The 17,720-nt window shown below is 40.9% G+C and overlaps 1 protein-coding gene across 1 annotated transcript; it reads left to right on the forward strand.

The window, feature by feature from the left end:
• The first annotated feature begins 761 nt into the window (after positions 1-761).
• slc9a6a (solute carrier family 9 member A6a) lies at positions 762-14,936 on the forward strand. The gene is made up of 16 exons (XM_030061785.1): positions 762-1,180; positions 2,383-2,582; positions 3,528-3,605; positions 3,854-3,930; positions 4,158-4,270; positions 4,581-4,686; positions 6,046-6,187; positions 7,076-7,181; positions 7,642-7,730; positions 8,262-8,375; positions 8,649-8,760; positions 9,077-9,230; positions 9,623-9,653; positions 9,753-9,838; positions 10,301-10,406; positions 11,204-14,936. The coding sequence occupies exons 1-16, from the start codon at positions 889-891 to the stop codon at positions 11,480-11,482; spliced, it is 2,085 nt and encodes a 694-aa protein (XP_029917645.1). The 5' UTR covers positions 762-888; the 3' UTR covers positions 11,483-14,936.
• The last annotated feature ends 2,784 nt before the right edge of the window (positions 14,937-17,720 follow it).

Here is a 17,720-nt window from a genome sequence, read left to right on the forward strand (position 1 = left end):
AAGCAAGAAATTCACAATCATCCCAGAAATAAAGGCAGCTCAAATGAAATGTTAAACATTGAACCTTAAAAATCTTTTTTCCGATAAAAACGAATGCAACATATTCTACTACTGTCCCTCTTCACTGTGTATCGCGAGACTTGTCACGAAGCGCACTCTGTTTGATTGCCATCATGTGGACAGTTTGGGAATGACAGTCAAAAGGAGAGAAAGAGGAAGTGAAAATTTGAAAATTTGAAAAAATGTCCCTCCGATTCCGCTAATTTGGAAGATATTTATATTATGTTAGCCCAAACTATTTTTGCATCGTTATGCTGATCTCAGATTCCATCCATAATGAATTACGGTGCAAAAAAATCCAGGAATTTGTAAATTTTCAGTATGTTCTTTTTTTTTTTTATAACCATGTGTTTCCTCTCGGATATTACACATCAAAACTGTATTATGATGTTTAAAAAAAAATAGATGCTGAATTTATTATCTTGCGATCAATCACACTTCCAGTTCAAAATGATGAAAGTCAGACAGACTTCACAATAAAAGTCCTCAACCGGAACTAATGTCCGCATCTACGAAGATAGCCCGTGTGTAGACACTAAATATAACGCTAAGTATTATAAAAATTCGTCTCAGCGGTGATATACAATATGTGACGGTGTAGTTTGTCCCGGTGTAGTTTATTTCGATGTACAGATTTTTAAGGGACTTTTATGTCGAAACAAACATGGTACACTTTTCTGGAAAAATTACTTTCACTTCCGGGCCGGGATCGATTCCTCTGTTGCTGTCGTCTTTCTGCTGCCAGTCTCCCAGCTTATATGCCATATTCCGGTAAAGTTTGCTTTTCTCGACGACGACGGTACAACATTTGACCGCAGAGCAGCCAAAATGGGGTTTCGGCTGACTGTCAACAGTGCCAAGAGGGCAACGAGGACACTGTGGCTGCTGCTGCTGGTGAGCCTGTCTGTCTGCATCTGTGTGTGCGGAGCATCTTCTCCTGAGGAGGACAGTGCCATGGAGAACATCGTTACAGAGAAGAAGGCTGAGGAGAGCCACAGGCAGGACAGTGCAGACCTGCTCATCTTCATCATGCTCCTCACCCTCACCATCTTAACCATTTGGCTGTTCAAACACCGGCGATTCAGGTTTTTACACGAAACTGGACTGGCGATGATTTATGGTGAGAAGCCCCACCTGACTGTTTGATGTCACCAGCACTGTTAGTTGATTTTTTTTTTTTTTTTTTTTTTTTTTTTTTAATAAAATTTTATTCAGTAGTAAAAGACCTCCATTGTAGGTTTTGGGCCCTCGTTACTAGACACAGTGCAGGCTCATACTGAAAATTGTTGCTTGCCAACAATATATTATATTTCTTGCCTTCCAACCAGAACAGTATAACTAATATTTCTCCTGTTGTGGTGTCTTGTGTATCGTCCTGTTACAGTTACATGCTGTAAGGTAGTATTCCTGGTATGTCATTATATTGCTGTTGACATCTGAAAGTTACTCATAAGTTAAATCTGAGTTATTATCATGTTTAACTTTAGTTGAAGTTTAATTTCAGCTTAAGATAAACGTGTAGCAAGTGGGTACCCTGGGCCCATGAAACTCTTAAACCCCCACACTGAATAAAGTCAAATGCATGGTGGACAAGGCTAAACACAAGGCCGTTTTGTGTTGCTCCTGAAAGGCTCACATGTTGGTGATGGGGGTGTCCCGATACTGGAAGTGATACCAATACCAATGAAACCCCCCTCACTCTTGCTTCAGGAGAAGGTTCTTGATTTGATAGCGTGGCAAAAACAAAAATCCCATTCAGCACACACTCTTTACTAATTAACTTTACTAATAAAAAGTATTCATAAAGATTAAAAAGTAAACAGAAACTTACAAGAGTTAGGCTACAGTAGAATAAGTACACTGAATTGCAAATGAAGCACAAGTCTGTAATCTTCAAGTAGGAAAAAAAGCAGCCTAAAAATATTTATTTCAAATTTGAGAAAATGTTTGTAACAACAACTATAGTGGTGTGATTATGTACTCTCGTTTTGATTTACGGTCACTGTGGGGATGATGGAAACTTTAAGTGTTTCAGTGTTGGTTACAGAGTGAGGGATAAAGCTATGTTGATTCTGTTGACACTAGTAGTGGCATGTTTGTTTTTTTACTTTGCCTTGATAATGAATACAAATAAGCACCAGCTCTACATCCCGCTCCTGAAGTAGGCCATGAGAAGGACATCCAAGCATGTAATTTTCATCACACATGTTGCACATTCCTTGTTGCAGCTAAAACTGTAACCTGGAATGTTAATCTGACCTTTATGTTTTTATTTTTTTTATTTTTTCTTTCCCCACTTCATTTTCCTCTGCCTCTGTCCAGGGTTGCTGGTTGGTGTGGTCTTGCGCTACGGCATCCATGTTCCCCGAGACATTAGTAACGTGACCCTGAGCTGCCACGTCAACGCCAGCCCCGCCACCCTGCTGGTGAACGTCAGCGGCAAATTCTATGAGTACACTCTGAAAGGGGAGATCAGTGCCAATGAGGTCGACGACGTGCAAGACAACGAGATGCTGCGCAAGGTAGAGAGACCGGTGTGCTGTTTTATAGCTGAGAAGAAGGCACCAGTGCTGGCCACGTTTCAGATCAGCCTATAGAAAACTCTCTTAGAACCTAAAGAAAGTCTTATTACCTCTGACAGCCAAGTAAGAGGGTAGGCATGTTTTCACCCCCCTACATATCTCAAAAATTAACAAATGAATTTGGATGTAATTTGGGAATGAATCACCCTTTGCCAGAGGATCAGTTGATTAGATTTTGGTGATGGTCTGGATCTGGGATTTCCAGCTGGTCAATAGCATTGAGTTCACATGCTTTTTTTTTTTTTTTTTTCTATTATAAACTCAAACCTCAAACCACAAGTGATAAACAGGCAAACCGTCGCAGAAGCTGCTGCTGCTGTGTGAGTTGGATAATTGTCCCGTGTAGGTTGATGTGTCACGTTAAGTGTGTTGAGTGTAGTGATGCTTCAGCGCTGTCACCTGATCTGCGTGAAAATTAAAAAGCCGAATCCTCGCCTTAGTAACAGCATTCCTCACTGTCCCTTTAGTCCTCCAGCCGACATGTAAAAGCAGAGGCTGAAAGGTGGTCTGATGAAGAACTTCATGAGCGCAAAATTGGTATCAGCTGACATGCATTTGCCTCTGTCTGCGTGGAGAAGCTGTCTCCATGCCCCGTCTTGTGATTTCACTGTCAAATCCAGTTTTTGGTTGGTCAGCCAGGGAGCTGCCTCTTTTTGTCCCAAATATGTCATTTCTGCCCGATGATGTAATGATTAAAATCCCCCATTAATCAAAGTAGCATAAAAATCAAAATATTTTGACTGACCAGAATTAGCAATAATTGCCCTTTGGAGGATTCTGGTATGAAAACAGATGCATCATCGTTCATTGCAGTGATTCAGCACTAAACTATGCTACTGATTTTTTTTTGTTGTTTATTTGTTTGCTCTCTTGTGTGTGACTCAGGTGACCTTTGACCCAGAAGTGTTCTTCAACATCCTGCTACCCCCAATCATCTTCCATGCGGGCTACAGCTTGAAAAGGGTAGAGTATTATTGCAGACACTGTCCCTGAGTGCTCAACAATTAGAGAGAGGATCTATTTTTAACGTGTATGATTGAGCTTCTCCGACGATGTCACGTCCTCTTTTCAGGATCACATGCTAATATCCACTTCTGTCTTTCTCATTTTTAGAAACCTAGGTAGCTGAAGCATTTAATCAAGGTGAAACACTCATATTGTGCTCTACATGTAGATGATATTTGATTGTGTTCCACTGTTATGTCTTTCAGAGACATTTTTTCCGAAATATGGGATCCATCTTGGCTTATGCCTTTTTGGGGACGGTCATTTCTTGTTTCATTATTGGGTAAGAACAATATCGCTTTACTTCCCACAAAAAAACCCCAAAACAAATCCACCGTTCTGATTTCCCCTGTACATTTTACATTCTAGGCAACATGCACCGAATTAATTTCACTCCAGTGTGATATTGTTATTTGTCAGTTTCTGTGGTGTTAAAGCTTCCCTATAACAGTAAAGCCTGGTGGCGGTGGTTGTGATATGGGAAGTACCTGCTGTTCCTCTGTTTTTCAGCTTGCTGATGTACGGCTGTGTGATGCTAATGAAGCAGGTGGGACAGCTGGATGGAGACTTTTTTTTCACTGACTGTCTGTTCTTTGGGGCCATCGTCTCTGCCACAGACCCTGGTGCGTAAGTTAGTTTCAGGCTACAGTAGCGTTGCATAACCGCTTCCTACTGGAGTGTGTCGTACCCTGACTGTTATATTGTGATTAAAGGACAGTCTCGATGATGGGGAGGTATATTTATACAGCGCAGTGTTGAACTGAATTAAAGTCAAACAGAAAGGTTGAATTGCAAGGTAAAGAAAAGGTGACCAACAAAAACAACGTACCCAAAAACATGATTCCTCTGACTTTGCTCTGTGAGGTTTATTGTTATTTGGGTTCTCAAAAGATGGAGGACGAGTACAAGCGTGTGTGTGTGTTTGTTTTGCAGTGACCGTCCTGGCCATCTTCAACGAGCTGCAGGTGGATGCGGATCTGTACGCTCTGCTGTTCGGGGAGAGTGTGCTCAACGATGCGGTGGCTGTGGTCCTGTCCTCGTAAGTCCTCTGCCTGCCTTTCATTTACACCACACAGAAACCATGACTCTGCATCTGTCCCCATCCATCGTGAGCGCTCATGTGGCCAAACGGCTTCTGCTGCTTCATTAAGGTCACGCCGGTTTTGTGAGAGTAAATGGTGAAAGTGCAAGTTTTGTGTTTGTATTGATGGCTCAGTGACCTTTAGCTAACTTGATATCAGCTTCTCATTAACGCTGTGGGGAAACTGACCCATAGCTGACGCCTCTCAGCTTGTCTGGAGCGCTGTTGTTGTTGTCACAGAGGTGTTGTTTCTCATGGCAGGCAGAGTGGAAGGGCTGGTCTGGGGAGAAACTCTGGCCAATCCTTGCAGTGGTTGTGCTGAGTACAGCAGCGTTGTGTCTTTCTAGTTCACCTGGAAACACAGGCCTTGTGATATGAGATGCTAGCTCACCAACAGAGAAACACGCCCTGTAAAATATGCAGTGATTTGTTTCTTTTGGTTACTCATTATTCAATCTTGATTGTTAACTGAGAGCAGATATTAATAGCGTCTTTTGAAATATACTCAGAGGCTTAGGAGGGAGCAGCAAGTCAGTGCCAAATGTTGACAATTTCCGAAAATAAATCTGGTGAGTGACTTGTTTTTTAACTGGGGCAACTGGAAATGGACCAAGTTAATGAATCTCCCATTAGAGTCTGACATGCTTCAAATATTGTTTTCTTTTTTTCCCATTTAACCTTTAATTCACCAAGATGAATCCACTGAGACACAAAATCTGCTATCCAAGAGCGACCAGGGCACAAAATATTGAGAAAATACAAAAATGGTGTGATTCGTCTTGTTTAGGTGCCAAACGGATGGCGTTTTCCTCATAAGAAACGGATTTATTATTAAGAGATTTGTGCAGGAAAGGTTGGACTGTCTTGGCTAAATACTTGAAATGAATGTTTTATGCTTTTTTTTTATATTCATCTTTTATTTTTATGACCCGCTCGTATTTAAATCATCCTGAAACATCACGATCTTCCTGCATTTTAGATAAAAACAAAGACTGAGATGTTTTTGCAGTTGCTTTTTTCTTAAACCGACACTTGTGACGGCTGTGAAGGCCACTTTTTAAGAGCATAAGCAGGTCTAAAATGCTTGCAAGAAAATAATAAAAATAATTCTGTACAGAGAGAAGGACGGCACTGAGCCTTGTGGATACATATGACTGAGAGGAGCAGCACCTGCATATCATACAGGCACATCATAAAACTAGTCGGGGAGATTAGACTGTCCTGTAATCATTTGTCAACAGATGTGTGTCCTAATGTCTTTTGCTTGAGTTTGGTTCTTGCCATCGAAGGTCGGGTCTTGTGTTTGTGTTGCACCAGGTCTATCGTAGCGTACCAGCCCCAGGGGGACAACAGCCACACGTTTGAGGTCATGGCGATGCTCAAGTCCTTTGGGATTTTCCTGGGAGTCTTCAGCGGCTCTTTCGCCCTGGGAGTGGCCACCGGAGTCGTCACAGCCCTCATATCTTTCTCACAGTTTTAATTTTTTAGCACTTTGTTAAAAACCATCCACCATAAAATATTTACACGTCGTGATCACAGCTCACTATATTAATTGAATTATTAATTATATACTAAATTTGAAATGATCTCCCGGTGTTACAGTCTAACAGATGAGGGCTATGTGTACGTCTGTGTTGCCAAAAAAAAAAAAAAAAAAAAAAATCTCTCTTAAAAGCTTGCGTTCCTTAAAACAACTGGGGCAAAAAAAATCCTCCCATGGGGTATTCACTTGTTTCAAGAATTCTTTTGAAACTATGACAATATTTTCAAATACAAATTATTATGCAAGATATATTATTATTTAATATTATGCAAGAGACCTTGAAAATGTTTGATTTCAGACACAAATTAATTTTGTGCCACATTGGGTTTGTTTATTTATTAATTTATTTCAGATTAAAAATAAGATTTAACCCTAAATAATAGATTAAATATTTACTGACCATGGCACCAATCTACCAAAGATTGTTTATGGAGGGAGGATTTTTCCCTTACTCAGTAATTTTACATGATTACCTGAAATATGTTTGACAATTTTTTTTTAGAAATGTTTTTTAATAAGTAATATTTCTTCTCAGAAGTACGCAGGCTGTTTTTGGGGACATGGCGCCAGAACAGAAGGGCCACTGCTCTGATTGGCTGGAGATATTCTGCTTTCTCTAGTCCCGACCGGTTGATTTCACTCGACGCTGCAGCAAAATCGAAATGGCTAACACTTTTGCAAAACGATAATGACTGCGTGTTTGAATTTTTCTCAGTTACTTCTATTCATTTGAGAGTGCTAAAATATGCCAAAATACTAGAGAAATGCCCCTCTCTCCTTTATTTCCTTGACTGTTGTCCTTACGTGACTAAGTTCACCAAGCTGAGGGATTTCCAGCTGTTGGAGACGGCTCTGTTCTTTCTCATGTCGTGGAGCACGTTCCTATTGGCTGAGGCCTGTGGCTTCACAGGTAACACACACACACACGCACACACACATATGGATAGATGGATAGAAAGATTTCACATATACTGCCAAGGTAAGGGGTTTGATACTCACTCAGGCCACCCATAATAAAAATATATACACTGTATGCACTATAAATTACTTTGGATAAAAGAGTTCACTAACTGATATATGATTTCATATTATCATTCTCACATTAGCGCACACTGGTGAATTTTGGGGTGTGAAAAAGACATGACTAATTAAGGGAGTAATAATCGATAACAACGTTTCAGATCAAGGCTGTTGGGTGGCCTAGCAGCTACAGAAACTGACTTTCAGCTCGAGGACGTGGGGTCAGACTCCCGAGCCAAGCATCATAAAATTTCCTGATGAGGACTAGTAAAGTATAACATTCCATTTTTGCCGTTAATGGATCATAAAACGCGTTGATCCGCCCTCTGCCTCTGTCTGCGGTGTTGCAGGTGTGGTGGCAGTGCTGTTCTGTGGGATCACCCAGGCCCACTACACTTTCAATAACTTGTCCCCTGAGTCCCAGGACAGGACCAAACAGGTGAGGCCCGGACTACAACCAAACCACTTCCCCTTCTGTTTATATATGTCAAGTATGGAGTTGTATCTTTATTTTGATTGTTAAAAAGAGGTTGTGAAACTGAAAAATAGATTTGAATGCCAGAAAACAGATGTGAAAGAAGAAAAGGCTACAATGTGACAGGTATATCTTTTTACAAGCCATTTTCATAAGATAATCAGGTGCCTACTCCCCAAAATAAAAACAGGGTGAAATGAATGTAAAGAATTTAAAACTGAGAACTGTTAAAATAAATGTTCCCACTTTTTTGCTTGTGAGATTTTTTTCATTACAAAACTTTTTTTTTTGCTTTGAAAATCAAGATACAAAAGTTTTATTGTGATATAACAGTTTATCCTTTGTCAAAGCCATGTAAGCAAAGTGTATGCTCCTGTACTTGTTTGGTTGTGAATGTACCGTGCAAATTTCCTGTCATTTTCTTAATAATTTTGGTATACATCAGCGATGTTTGTAGTCGGCTAACAAAAATGTTTGTGTCGTGTTGTGTTGCAGCTGTTTGAACTACTGAACTTCCTGGCAGAGAACTTCATTTTCTCCTACATGGGTCTGACGCTGTTCACCTTCCAGAACCACGTCTTCAACCCAATGTTTATCGTCGGGGCCTTCGTATCTTTACGTATAAATCTTTGTAGTGCCAACAAGTTAGTGACATTCATAGTAACAAATGGTGGTCACAAAATAGTGTTTGTGAGGTTTATGATGCTGCAGTGATCAAAGATGATAATGCAGTTACTGAATTTCCTAAACTATTTCAGTTTGCGACCAAGAAGCAAACAGAAAATCACAAGCCTGTTACATAAGCGTTGCATAGTGAGTAGGCTGCACTATCTAATTTTTTTTTTTGGATGGAGACCCCTCCTTGACCACGTTCCCACCCAGCTGGCTGTGTTCCTGGGCAGGGCCGCCAACATCTACCCGCTCTCCTTCCTTCTCAACCTGGGACGGCGCCACAAGATCAGATCCAACTTCCAGCACATGATGATGTTTGCGGGTGAGTCGTGTGCAGATGACGACCGTTTGGTGCTTTCACTGTTGAGTTTGTCCTCTAAATATTAGAAAGCTTGCTGAGTCAACTATAAGTCTATACAGGGAAAATGGGGTTTTTGTGTCATTGCACACAGTGTTGGTGTGCTGACTTCTTGTGATTGTGCACTGGAATGTTTTTCCACCTCTTGCATGCCACCGTGCACAGTGTGACAAAACAGAAAGATAACACACACATGAAGGAATGCAGACTCTGCTCACCTCACCTGTTGAATGCAGAAACGAGTTCTTGTGTTTATCATTCTCTCCATTGTGATCCTCAGGACTGCGTGGGGCGATGACCTTTGCCCTGTCCATCAGGGACACGGCTACATACGCCCGTCAGATGATGTTTTCCACCACTCTCCTCGTGGTCTTCTTCACTGTCTGGATTTGTGGAGGTGGCACCACCCAGATGCTGTCCTGCCAGCGCATACGGTATGACCTCAGCTCGCCCTGGATATCGGTGTCATCCTGGGTCGCATAGTATTTGCAAATAATTAGAATCTGGTGCAGCCTGCTTGGAGTGCCAGATGGGTGGGGTTTGCCACATCAGGACACTTCAGATAATGTTCAGTAAATTGATTTTAAGTACTTGATTTGTGCAGACTTGTGCTCAGAATAATGTCTTTTTCCCACCCACCTGGTACTTCTTGCAGGTTAAAAGGCCTAGAATCCCAACGTTTGTTCAAAGATAAAATTTGCATGACTTCCCTTGGGCCTTTACTAGTCAGGAATTTGCTGAAACAGGTACTTCAGCCCTGTTGTGCTCTCACAGTTAATTGTGCTCAGCGGCTGTAACTAACATCCATATCTGGTTCTTTTAACAGAGTGGGAGTGGACTCCGACCAAGATAACTCTGTAAGTGAAGCCCTTGTGAAAGATTTACTACTGTAGTGAATTACATACCATGAATATAAGAAAATATTTAAACTACATATCTGTATTTTTTTTTTCTAGATGAGTATTGCTGAAGGCTCAGAGAGAAGGAGCACCAAACAAGAGAGCGCCTGGCTTTTCAGAGTCTGGTACAACTTTGACCACAAGTATCCTTTGGTGTTTTCTCTTGCGTCACTAAAGGGCAGATTTTTATCATGCTTCAAGATCCCCGGCTCTTAAATTTAGTATCTGCTTTGTGTCTTTGGTTGATCGTTGTCATGTTAACCATTCGTTGCATATTTGGATGTTAGCAGTGAAGTTCACTGTGGCAGACAGCAGAGGGAGCGCCGAGCACAGACTCGTGACAAGACAAATGACTCCCCTTATTGGCTGTGTGGTATTGTTAAACTTTATGCATGTCAAGGAAATTACCTCTTAACCTTATTTACTGTGCCCTTGTAAGTTGTACAAGACTGACAGAAATATGGATATGAAACAGTAACTTTACAAATAACCTCAATTCACATTCATTATTCATAGTTAGGGGGGATCTCTTTAAAAGTCTCCACTGACTGTCTCACCGTGCTTCCTTCAGTTTTAATGGTCCTTGACTGCAGTCCCCCCCTCAGCTACCTGAAGCCCATCCTGACTCACAGCGGCCCCCCTCTCACAGCCACACTGCCCGCCTGCTGCGGCCCGCTGGCCCGCTGTCTGACCAGCCCTCAGGCCTACGAGGTCAGACACTGACTCACACAGCTATTCCTGACCCAATTTTGCTTGTGAATTGTTCATCCTCTGTGACTTGGATAAAAAAAAAATAAGTCTGTAAAAATGGATTTGGAAGCTTTGGTCTATCAAACACATGATTGAATCAAACTGATATGATTGTTGTATTTGAGCCATGCACAAAGCCAGGATTTCAGCCATCGATTGGTGAAAGTTGTTTAGTCGTTTCATCGTGGAAATCCTGAGTGAGAGAGAATTCTTTTACCACATCTCACCAGACTGTGTGGGACATTCAGATTTTCACACCTTTATTTTAAATATTTGTTATATCTGTTATTGTTCATATCGGTATTGACTAGTTCTCATTAGTTATTGGTTAGTTCTGTTCTATATTGTTGCTACAAATGTTGAAGGTCCCTCTTCCAAATAGTTAGTATTTTGCTAGCAACACATCATATGAAAATACATGAAAGATGAGAAATCACTAAGGTGATATTATGTTTTTTATATCATGGAACAAAATGCAGTATATCTGCTAAGCTTCTGTGTAGCACAGATTTTTTTTTTTGGCATTTCTTGCTAATCTCGTTCAGATCTCCATAGGGATTTTGGACTAAAATAAAAAAGTGAACCTCAATGTGTGCAACTTTTTTTTTTTTTGCAAAGAAATTTGGGAAATCATAGGATCCAGGTGGAAGAAACGCTGACTTTACAGCCTCAAAAAATAGATAAGCTTTGCGTTTCTACTCTGGTTTGTGTTGAAAGCTATGGGATATCTTACATTTGTTGTGTTTCTCCTCCTCCAGAACGAGTGCCAGCTGAAGGATGACGACTCTGACCTCATCCTGACAGACGGGGATATCAGCCTGACCTACGGTGACATCACGGTCAGTACAGACGCCACCGGTGCCCACACCAGTGGCGGGCCGGCAGGTGCCTCGGCTGGCGCTGCCACGTCTGATGAGCTTGACAGAGAGCTAACGTACGGTGACCATGAGCTGGTGATGCGGGGCACACGCCTGGTACTGCCTATGGACGACTCTGAGCCCCCCTTTACAGACCCCCACCACCGCCTACGGATGTGAGGGGTAGGGGGGCGTCTGTCAGCCCAGCCCCAGACAACCGTCCAACTCACCAGATTGACCAGAGAAATCGAACAAAAGACTGGCCTCTGACACTCCTTCTTTCACTCTTCCACTTCTCAGTCTCTTTCTTTTTGCACCTTGCCTTATCCCTCCTACCTTTTCGCTCATCTTCTCGCCATTTCATGTCTTGTTTTTGTTTTCGTTCCCCACTTCCTCTAGTGGCAAATTACTGTCTCTACCTCATTCTCATTCTACTTGTTTCCACACCTTTCTGGCATCTGGCAAACTGTAATATAGTCTATTTATTTGTTGGGTTTTGGTTTTTAATTGAAAAAGATCTTCATTTCTTTTTCTAAATTTGGCTTAAAATTTGTGTGGCAGTCACCTTACAGTAGCATTGCACAGAAGTCTAGAAGCATGCGTTAGTCTCTAAGTTAAGTCAAAGCACCTCCCACTAGCTAATTTGTCTATGTGTGTATCACAAGAGTACTATAACTTTGATATGCATGCTAAGGATGCTTCTGTTGTTTTCTATGTGTGGGAGCCTGGGAAGTTGAGGGGGTTTGTGCTTTGGGTCTGACCTTGAATGTTGCTGCCTTTTCTCGGCGTGTCACACAGTGTGATCAAAGGCATGCTGACCCAGTGGCTAAACATTACTGTACATTTGGTTACAATCAAGTGCCTGGTGATTGTAGTTTTACGCCTGGCAGCCCATCCTGGATCACCTCTGGGGAGCAGAGCCAGTTCAGAATGGGTGGTCATGCGGTAGTAGTTTTCCTCTATTAAAAAAAATAATAATAATAATAAAAAGACACCTCTGTCCATAAGGTAGCAATATACTCAATGGGCGTTGGGCCGTCGGTTAGTGCTGTATGCCTGTAGATAGCTTGTAACAATGTGATGCCTCTGATGCAGCGTAACCTGGCAGTGAAAGTGGTGGATCTCTCCCAATGACCTTTGACTGTGACATAGAGAGGGACTTTACACCTTATTTTAGAAGCTGATGTCGCCTACAGCAGAATGAAGGGCTGTTGTTTTGCATACGGGATCCAAATGGTGAGAGCTAGTGCCATTTTTTTTGTCCTGCATTTGACATTTTGTGAAAATTGAATGCAGACAACCTCCAAGTATTTTGTATTCTTTTTGAAACATAGCTTAGGTACCACAAGGTAAATCCAATTTGTCACACTTATTTGGCATTGTGCTCTGTAGACATTTTCTATCACAATCTTGCATAAGTATCATTAAACTCTGTAGTCTTGACTTTGGGTCAAATTTTCTCATGAATTAACTGAAGCTGAAATTCACATGTGGATATATGAATTTGATATGGAAACATGCCTAATACCATGTTACTGGTAAGCACACTGTTGATTTTATTAGTATAAGCTAGGCATCTTAGTGCAATGTCTATCTTTATATTTGATTTTATACACACTGTCATGATAGGGCCGTGAAATCAGTGAGTGTAAGCAAAGCCACATTTGTTATTATTGCAATTAATCCATCCCTGATGTGAGAAGATATTTTCTAGGTATTAAGATGGTCCAGCTTTAGTAGGATTGCCATGACAGGTAGTGGGCAGTTCTGTGCTTGCTATGTTTCCCCTCAACACACAACTGCAGTGTGTGTTTGATTCCTCTGAGGTTAATGGCTTGATAGCTTAACAGTAGTTAATAATAATACAAAATAATAATAATAATAATATGAAAAGAATCGTGAATAATAAGAACATGCCCCATTGCATATCATAAAAGGTACTTGTGGATGGGTATGTTACATTTCGAAAGATTTATTTCAGTGTGTCCCATATTTTTTACACTGAATCGATTATTGTGTTTTGCTGGTTGCACGGGGACAACTGAAGGTTTTGTGTCTCCTTCTGGTCGCGGAGTAGCAGCTGTTCATTTGGTTTGAAGAGGAAATGCTGATAGGATGTTGCCCTGGCAACGCAGTGTTGATGTGAACAGAGGCGGACCAGCTGCCAGACAAAACTCAAACAAGGTGGCTTGAAGAAATAAGTTTTGTAATTCGGCCTCAGGGCAAAATGAATAAACAGGGTTTATTATGATGGATGAAAGAGGACCGCAATGGGTGAGGTTAAAGAAAAGAGGAGGAATAGATGATGGAAGAAAGAGAAATGGCACTGGAGGGACAGTTGGGGATGCCTGTGTATGTGTGTGTGTCTGTTGGTGTGCGTGTGTGTGTGTGTGTGTGTTGGGGGCTAATATAGAAGTGGAAGGAAGAGCAGACTTTGAGATATAGCTTTGCCTTCCACAGTGTTATCTTCTGCTGTGCAGGAACTTCTAATTGAGAGCGTTCACAATTTTTTTTTTTTTTTTTTTTTAAATCAGGCATGTCTTTTGACACCACATTGTCCAGGAAAGTGATATTTTCCCACCATTTTATACTGTTTTTGTTTGTTTGTTTTATTAAATTTTATTATGTAGAAGGGAACTGATCAAGTACAAAAAAGTTGAACCATTTGCACTCATCCTTTGAGAATGTTTTTTTTTTCTTATTGTCTTGCTGTATTGCTTGTCTTATCTAACAGCTGCTTTCATATTATTGACCCTATGTTTTGGAAGGTGATGGAAAAATGAGATTCATGCAACTCCAATGAATGGTGAATTAATGACCAGTAGAAATTAAGTTACTTCAGTGACCAGTTGTTACCTTACTTTGTAAAGATTTAGTTCCATGTTACAGAGGCAGTTGAGTTGAAAGTACCACAATACTGTAATCGTCTTATCTTCTGACTTTGCCATTCAGGCACACAGGTTTCTGTGTATGTTAGTTACAAATCGCTGTTTGAATGCTATTGCCATGACCTATACAGAGCATGAAATCAGTCTCATTCATTCTCCATTCATCTTAGACTATGACCCCGGGGGGTGCCACTATTGTGTGTGTGCCACTATTCTTTGACTGACACATTAAATAATGTGGAATCTGCAAAAGCCCATATAGGTTTACGTATTTGCCTGTACTGCTCTGCCAGTATGTGTTCTCTCTCTGTAATTTGAATGGTAATTGTGATTGGCTTTGATCATTGGAACCTTGTCTGAAGTAGCTGACCAAAGGGGCTTGCTGTGCTCTGTGTTTTCAGACAGTCCACTTTATCTTTATATTGCAAATTGTGTGTGTGTGTGTGTGTGTGTGTGTGTGTGTGTGCGTGTGTGAGTGAGTGTGTGTATGGGTGTGTGCATGCATCTATGTGCACATATCTGTGCATCTATTGCATATGCATCTGTGCTCATGCCAGTGAGTGTGTATGTATGATAGAGAGCATGCGTGTGTGTTCGTCTGTGTGTGTGGGAGGGAGAGGGAGACGGTGTGCTGTCTCTTTTCCTCTGTGTTGCAGGTACTGACTGTTTACATCTGTGTAAATATACCCTCACCTGTTCATGTGCGTGCAACGGTCAATAAACAGAAGCCTGTGCTTTTGATTAAACCTCTTGCTGTGACGGCCTTCTCATTTATCTTGTTTCATTACATCATGTTTCTGGATTGTGAGAGGACGCGGTAAACAAGCTTCAGAGATCCTGTTAGATAAAAAGACAGCTGTTAAAACACGCAGCACTCACACAGTTTAGGTTGCTTTGTAATTTAGGTACCTTTGTAATTTATGCAGCAGCACAAATAGTACACACGTTTCAACCCTTGGCCTTCCCCTGTTTTTGGGGATCAGCACCCGTCCAAGTTTAACAGTAAACAGTTTTAAATAAACTGGATTTGTTATATAAACTCATTCAGAGTTTGAATATGCAAGGCAGAATGTGATGACTGGAAAAATTAATGCGATGAATGTTTAGCTTTGTTCTGTAATTTCAAATTTGAATTCCCCAAATCAAATTTACTTTTCTTGATTGAAATTCAGTTTGCTCAGACACAAATCCAGGCATAAATGACCTCTATTTGCTGAGTGTTGACTGGACAGTGGCTGCCCCCCTCCAAGGCTGCCAACCGTGGACTAACACTCTGCACTGCCAGAGTGTTAATGCCACAAGCCATGTGGCACTGTGCCCTCTTCCTCTCCTCAGCCAGCGATCAAGTCTTATTCTTCCAACACAGCAGTGAAAGAATCTAAATCTTTCATTTGTGTAAGGTGGATAAACATCATATCAACCTGTGGATGTGAACTGACTGTGTTACTCTCTTCCAATTACCACAAAAGATGAAACGAGTCTTTAGAAAACCTAATTTTGAGACAATTTAATTAATCTACACATGTTCAAAATGAATCAAAACACCACTGAACTGCTATGAGGCTTGGCTGGGGTGCTGGAGCTAAACTTCAAACAAGCCTGAAAAAACATAATAAACATCCAAACAACTCTATGCAAATATATACATTTTTTACAGCAACTTAGTCACTGAAGATAGTCTCTGCTGTAGTAAATGATATTTGCATACGTTTGGGGTATGCAGAAGCTTATTATATTTTTCAGACTCATGTTTCCAGGGAACAGGGGAGTGGTGTGAATGGGAAGCAGCTCTCTACACAGCCAAGTGTGACGACATTTTATTCTCCCCGGCATATTTTCTGCTAGATAACATGCTCCTAATATGGGCACAACTCTCTCCACTCTGCTCAAGAATGCCTGGATAAAAAAGTTTCAGTCCAGGAAGGAAATAGTAGATTTTAAAGGGCAACTTAGACTATCTGCTTGATAAGATGTCCCTGTCTCACTCTCTGTCCTTCCACCTTGATTTACTCCCCTTCCCTGTTCTTTGGCAGACACTCGTCCGTTTGACCCCGTGTCTAGAGGATCTACGCAGTCCAAGTGTCTCGTGGTTTAGCAGCTACTCAGCACCTACAGCCCTGGGACAGAGCAGACACAATGAATGGGACAGAGAGCGCCTACCTGACCACTGCTAACTTTGTCTATGCATTGGAAAACTATATAAGGAATTTAAAGGGGCAGTACACGATTTTTGCAGCTCCTTAGCCCAACCATACACCTGCATGGGGTTGATGAAGCTGCTGATCAATGAAGTGACTCGTCCATATCTTCACCAAGTGGTGAGATTTCTGCCTTTCAAAGCTCATGTTCTAGTTTATTATGGAACAAAAACTCTCCATCCACTGGTTTTACAGGAACTCAAAATCCCCTTCCTATTTATTTCTATTTTCAGCTGTTTGGGGATGGAGAACGGTACAACAGCATTACAGGACATTTTGATATCAAGCCGAAAAAGAAAATGCTGGTGTTATTATTAATAACAGGCTTTTGTAATTCACAAGGAGGGACAGTTCAGGGGCAATCTCTTCCATGCAATTTCTGCTAGTCCCAGATAGAGGGCATTACAGGTTATAAATTATGTAATGCCCCTGTAATAGTTCTTTTAGTCCTAAAGTCATCAGTGAAATGTAATAAACTGCTAATGGCGTTAAACTATTTCACATTTTTCAATATAATTTTAACTCTGAAATCCAGGAGCCCACAGGTGGGCTTCTGTTTTGACATGTTTTATTTAACCCTCTGATTAAAATTCACTTTCTTTCTTTTCACAAATATTTCAAAAATTGCGGCTTGGATCAATAACGATGCTCTTCTTGTTCTTTTTCTAATTTTTGTTCAGTAAAAGTATTTTTAAGCCATAGCTCCAAAGGCCAAAGTATTGATTTAAAAAATATATATTTTTTAAAAAAGTTGTTTGGAGTGTTAAACAAAACATTTCAAAGGTCCATGGCTTTCAAAGGTTAAGGGTTAAGATTTTTTAATTAAAAAAAATATATATCTTGAAACACATGGAGTGGCCAGTCATATTTCAACAATCTGTCACTTTTGTTCATGTCAAAATGAAAAGTTTCTCTCACCCCACCGTCAGATTATTTCACCTGTTTTAAGAAAAATAACCCTAAACACAACATTTAGCCCCTTATCACTGTTTTAAGTTCCCCACTGTCTTGCCACTTACTGTACATACACATAAGGTATCTCCTGTTTAATTGTCCTTGAAACTAAACTGGAAGGAGTGTTCTTCATTTGAGGAGACCTGGGGGGTTGATGCTGCTTTCAATTACAAACACAACTGATCTGAACTGTTCAAAATATGGACCATAAAACACTTGCAGCCAATTGTCCATGACGGACAGCGAAGGGTTTGTCCACAGGCCAGACATCTGGGTCTCATCAGCGTCACCTCAGACAGTAACCGTCTCCTTGCTGTGTTTTAATTAAGCCAATAAAACACTATATGTTTACAGTCACTGGCTCTCCAAGTACCAAGA

The sequence above is a fragment of the Myripristis murdjan genome, chromosome 10, assembly GCF_902150065.1.
Source record: "Myripristis murdjan chromosome 10, fMyrMur1.1, whole genome shotgun sequence".
Lineage (NCBI taxonomy): Eukaryota > Metazoa > Chordata > Actinopteri > Holocentriformes > Holocentridae > Myripristis > Myripristis murdjan.